Source organism: Phoxinus phoxinus (assembly GCF_949152265.1).
Source record: "Phoxinus phoxinus genome assembly, chromosome: 6".
Classification (NCBI taxonomy): domain Eukaryota; kingdom Metazoa; phylum Chordata; class Actinopteri; order Cypriniformes; family Leuciscidae; genus Phoxinus; species Phoxinus phoxinus.
This window is the reverse complement of record NC_136881.1, coordinates 2,947,835-2,953,220: the sequence shown is the minus strand read 5'-3', so window position 1 is coordinate 2,953,220 and position 5,386 is coordinate 2,947,835. Positions and strand designations below refer to the sequence as shown.

The 5,386-nt window shown below is 39.8% G+C and overlaps 1 protein-coding gene across 1 annotated transcript; it reads right to left on the bottom strand.

Moving 5' to 3' along the window:
- Positions 1–225: 225 nt before the first annotated feature.
- Positions 226–5,111, bottom strand: slc5a3a (solute carrier family 5 member 3a). The gene is made up of 2 exons (XM_079616506.1): positions 5,035–5,111; positions 226–3,940 (listed from the first exon to the last, which is right to left on the bottom strand). The coding sequence occupies exon 2, from the start codon at positions 3,879–3,881 to the stop codon at positions 1,827–1,829; it is 2,055 nt and encodes a 684-aa protein (XP_079472632.1). The 5' UTR covers positions 3,882–3,940; positions 5,035–5,111; the 3' UTR covers positions 226–1,826.
- Positions 5,112–5,386: the final 275 nt, after the last annotated feature.

Genomic DNA, 5,386 nt, shown 5'->3' with positions numbered 1-5,386 from the left:
TCGAGACTTTGAAGCTGCACTGAGACTCACATTTGGACCTTCAAACCGTTGGTTGCCATTGAGGTCCATTATATGGAGAAAAATCCTGTAATGTTTTCCTCGAAAATCTTAATTTATTTTCGACTAAAGAAAGAAAGACGTGGCCATCTTGGATGACATGGGGGTGAGTAAATTATCAGGAAATTGAAAGTGAACTAATCCTTTAAAGAATGACAAACAAGCGTTGACAAACAAACACAAAAAAATCCTATGGGTTTTTAATGGGGCCAGTGGTGAGCAGAGATGTTTCAGTGGTGAGACCGACTAACAGTTCACAGACTGCTTTCACATTAGTAATTTGCTAATGAAGTTACAAAGACAAAATAAAACAAGAATAAAAGCAAATAAGCAAAACTTGAAGGAATTCTTTGGGTTAAGGTCAATCAGCATTTGTGAGAATGTTGTTTACCATAAAAAATATATTTGAACTTATCCCTTTATTTATTTATTTTTGTGGAAAGATAAAGCAAAAAAAGGTACATTAATTATTCTGTTCACAAGTATTTTTCTGAGCTGTAAAGCTGTTTAAGTAATCATTTCTACAGTACTTTACTTGTGTTAACAAGCACGTGTTGTGGCTAAACTATTGAAACAGCGAGTGTTTTAACATTTATTGATTGGCCCCATTCACTTCCATTGTACTGTACGGTTTAATACCCCAATGCAACCAAGATTTTTTTTTTTTTTTAAGGAGGGACTTAACAGTGAGAAAACAGTGGAAAATGTATTTTGTAGTAATCAACTTTACGGCACAAATGCTGTCGACTGAGCTAAACTTGTACCTGGGAAATTCCTTGAGGTTAAGATAATACCATATGGTTAAAAATTCAAGCAGCTTTGGTATGATCAGCACTAAATGTGTAGGTGATGTTTAAATGAAACATTTGGTGATGTTTAAAAAAAAAAAAAACCTTCAATGGTAGCTACATTTGACATAATTTAACTTCAGAAGTTTCGGTTACACTTTATTTTAAAGTCTCCCTGTGGTGAAAATCCAGCTTTTAGTGTTGTTTATATGTCTGTAAGTTCATAAGTGGACAGCATTGCTGAGTATTTTCTGCTTAAAACTGCAGTGAACCAAAGACAGTCTCAAAAACACGGTTAGAAATCGCTGGTGTTTCTGACGTCACACACTACCTTGTAACCAATCAGATCAACGTGTGATCGTCAACCAGTGGATCTCTGAGCGAGTGAGTGAGTGGAGGCGGGCTCATTTGCATATTCATAGAACCGCGTATACTAAATGAGGCAAGGGCGTCGAGTTACATTCAAGATATTTTAAGGCATGAATATTTTTTTTTTCCAATGACAAAACCTTTAAATATGTCATTTTGGTGATCAAAGATAAGTTTTAAGGGATACAATTATTGACTACAGAGAGACTTTAATGTGTCAATGTTACAGTGTAATTATGCATTTAGGTAATATTAATATTAATTAACTACACATACTTACTATAGGGTAAGGATTAGGGTTTGGTTTAGGGTTAGTTGCATGTAACATGTAACGTGCAACAAGGACACTGTAATATAAAGTGTTACCGAAGTTTCTTATATAAAGTGGTACCGAAGTTTCTTATATAAAAAAGAATTGCATGTCAAATGTCACATCAAATTACATAAATTTGATCGCTCTGTGAGTCAGTGTACTAATTAAACATAATGTGAATGTCTGATATGTTTAGAGTTTAAATAAGAGTCCTCAAACAGTGCACAGGTAACCAGCACTTAAGATTATCAGTAACATTTGGCATCATCACATTACATTTTGAGTTGTACATTAGATCATTACAGAGAGAAGTATACAAACAAGAAAACTCCAAGTGTACACACTAACAAGAGGCCGAGATTGAGGACAATTTTGGTTTTTGGAGGTTCTCTGAGCATCTCGGTTGCACTCCTGATTTCATCTCCAAAAGCTGAATCCGCTTCCTCTGAGCTTTTACTAAAACCACAGAACCAATCCAAACATTTCACACATCGTCTCTTCACTCTTCCTGCATGTTTGTGGGTGTGTTGAGACTCCAAGTGGCCATTTGGAAGTATTTCAGGGCCTGTTTGAACAACCTGAGAAGATGGTTTCATTTCCACGTCATCCGATGTCTTCTCTTTTTTAGTTTCTTCTGAAATCTGATGAAGTTTGTCTTCATCTCCCTTCTCTTTCGTGTGCGCATCTGCGTGTGTATTCCTGTTGCGTAGTCCCCACAAAGTAGTCGTAGCAATTTGTTCCTTGCTTGGTGGATTTGTGCAAAGACTGACGACTACTGTCACAAGCCCTGAAACCCAAAACAACACAGCCGCCACATACATGAAGTGAATATCCTTGATGAAGGACGGACGGTCATCAGTCGTGTCGCAGTCCGGCTCTCTATAGACAAAGGCAAGAATTAGTCTTGTGGCTCCAAGTAAGAAGCCCACAATGCCACCCCAGAATGCACCGGTTTCATTGCAACGTTTCCAAAGGACGCCAAGCAGGAAAAGTGCAGCAATGGGTGGCGTAAGATAATCAGAAACCTCCTGAATGTAGAGGAACATCTGACCACCTTGCAACTCAATGACGAATGGGACCCAAGCTATGCTAACGGCCACTATGAAGACCACAAACAAGCGTCCCACCATCATGAGCTCTTTGGAGGAAGCTTGACGGCGTACCATCTTATAGATATCAAGGGTGAAGATAGTACTGGCGCTGTTAAAGATGGAGTCCAGGTCGCTCATGAGAGCGGCGAGCATCACGGCCATCATCAAGCCTCGTAATCCCACGGGCATGATGTTCATGACGAGGCGAGGATATGCGATGTTTGTGCAACCGGCTTTGCTGTTGCAAACTTGCATGCAGTGCTCTGGACTAATGCAAGCAAGCTCATCAGCAAAAAGCACACGCGAGATCATCCCTGGAATCACTATGATAAACATCGGGAGGACTTTTAGGACGCCGGCCATCAAAGTCGACCCTTTAGCGTGGGCAATATTACGGGCTGCAAGGACTCTCTGGACTATGACCTGGTCGGCGCACCAGTACCAGATCGAGGCTGGAGTCTGGCCTAGAAGAAAAGCAGGCCACGGCAAGTCTTTGTCCATAGGACCTCTTAAGATCTTAAACGAATCTGGTTTGGGAAGCACATGGCAGGAATTCGTGTAAGTGACGTTACTTTTTAGCTCGATGGCAGTGATGTTGGGAATGGCGTTCATGTATCTGGTGTGCAAACCCTCGAGACCTCCAACCTTAGCTAAACTGATACCCATCAGGCACAAAGCGCCCGATATCATGAGGAATGCCTGCAGGGTGTCCGTGTAGATGACCGCCGCTAGTCCGCCAGTGACCGTGAGAAGAGCAGTCATGGTGATTAGCAGGATCACGGACACGTAGAGGTTCCAGCCGAGGGATTCCTGGATGAAAAGCGCCCCGGAGTAAAGATCCACGGAGAGCTTGGTGAAGATGTAGAGGAGGAGAGTTAGGCACGCGAAGAAAACTTTCAGCCGCTTCCCACCGAATCTTTTGGAGAGGTACTCCGGCATGGTGTAGACACCGGAGTGGATGTAGACCGGGATGAAGACCCAGCCCAGGAGCTGGAGGAGTAAAATCGCATTAAACTCCCATGCAGCGACGGCCAAACCGCTCGCAGCTCCTGAGCCGGCGAGGCCGATGAAGTGCTCGCTGCCGATGTTACTGACGAACAGCGACGCACCGATCATCATCCAGTTCATGGAGCGGCCGGCGAGGAAGTATCCGCTCACGGTTCCTCGATTTGCCCTCCACATCGCAAAAAACCCAAAGCACAGGACAAGAACGAAGTACATGGCAACGACAGCGATATCTGCTGCTTCCATTGTTGATGCCATTTTTTATTTGTTGATGGATCAAGACATAGGATTCGGTGGGCCACATGTAGCAAATAATTCTAAAGGAGGGACAACAAAATGTACATTTAGCAAATATGGTACAGATCAGGAAATAAAAGTACAACTTTTTAGTATTTTAGTCGAATTTTAGTGTTACAATTTATGAAATACTGTCCTTTTCATTTGTTACTGTACTTGCATTTTTCCCTTTACATTTATTTTAATTTTTTGTGAGCTCACATTAACTGCAGCTAAAAATATTATTGATATTCTTAAAGTCCCCCTGTAGTAAAAAATCTAGTTTTTAATGTTGTTTATGTGTCTATGGGGTGTTTTTAATATGCTTTAAGACAAGCCACGTACACACTCATTTGCATATTCATAGAACCACATTCAAGCTATTTTAAGTCATGAAGATTTTTTTTTTCCAGGGGAAAAAAACTTTAAATATTTAATTTTGGTGACCAAACATGAGTTTTAAGGGATACAATTATTGACTACAGGGGGACTTAAAAAAATATATATATATTTTTTATCCTCGCCTTTTTAATTCCATGCTCTGCAACACATAATATGTTGTAAATATGCAAAACATCTGCTTTTTTAGAAATTAATAAAAATAAAATAAAAATCAGTTGAAGTGAAATAACCTCAAACTTATTTTTTATTTTTTTAGTTGTTTGTGGATGATGTTGATGTTAATGTGATGAACTGCAGGACAACTTAAGGAGAACTGACTTCATACATCCCTCAAAATCACCACATGTGTCAAAAATGAAAAATATCTAGTTCAGTCATGAAACTCCAGAGGGCCTGTACACTTATACATGTAAGTTAAAATCGTAATGTTTTTAAATAATGTATAAAATCATTAAAAAATAAATAATAATATCATCCATGAAAAGTAAATTTGCATGTTATTTGTCATCTACCATCAAACCAGAAGATTATTTAAAAGTTAACCATCGTTATTTAAATGCAGAATTAAACGTTAAATCCGTTATACAACTTGATAAGCACTAAGAAACACCCTGCACAATAATAACAATAAAACATATGGAAAACTAGCTGAAATTAGCGTCACAATTCATGAACAGTCTTACCAGAGATCGATGTGATTTCTAAACGTTAACAACTCAAACTTAAAACTTACCAGAGATGCTGTCAGTGCACTTGAACCTGTGTGTGTGTGTGTGTGTGTGAGGAGGAAACTGTTTATCTCCTCCATCCATTTACTGCCCCCCGCGCGCGTCCGCGCTCATGACGTCATCGAACCCGCGCATCCGTTCAGCCCCCGAGCCCACCCGCGGGAAGTGATGTGATGATGATGTGGTACAGTGATGTCGTCAGAGACTCGAAGCCTGACACAGTTCTCCAAGCCAGGATCGCTAAAGAAGTCATTAAAGTTAATATAAAATAAAAAGAATGATATTTTGTTAGCCTTTATGGAAAAATTATTTATATTGTAATGATTGCCTCACTAGATTTACTAAATTTTATGAATC

What these genes read in the sequence shown, in the direction of transcription:
- slc5a3a (XM_079616506.1), bottom strand. Translation starts at nt 3,881, where the DNA reads ATGGCATCAACAATGGAAGCAGCAGATATCGCTGTCGTTGCCATGTAC.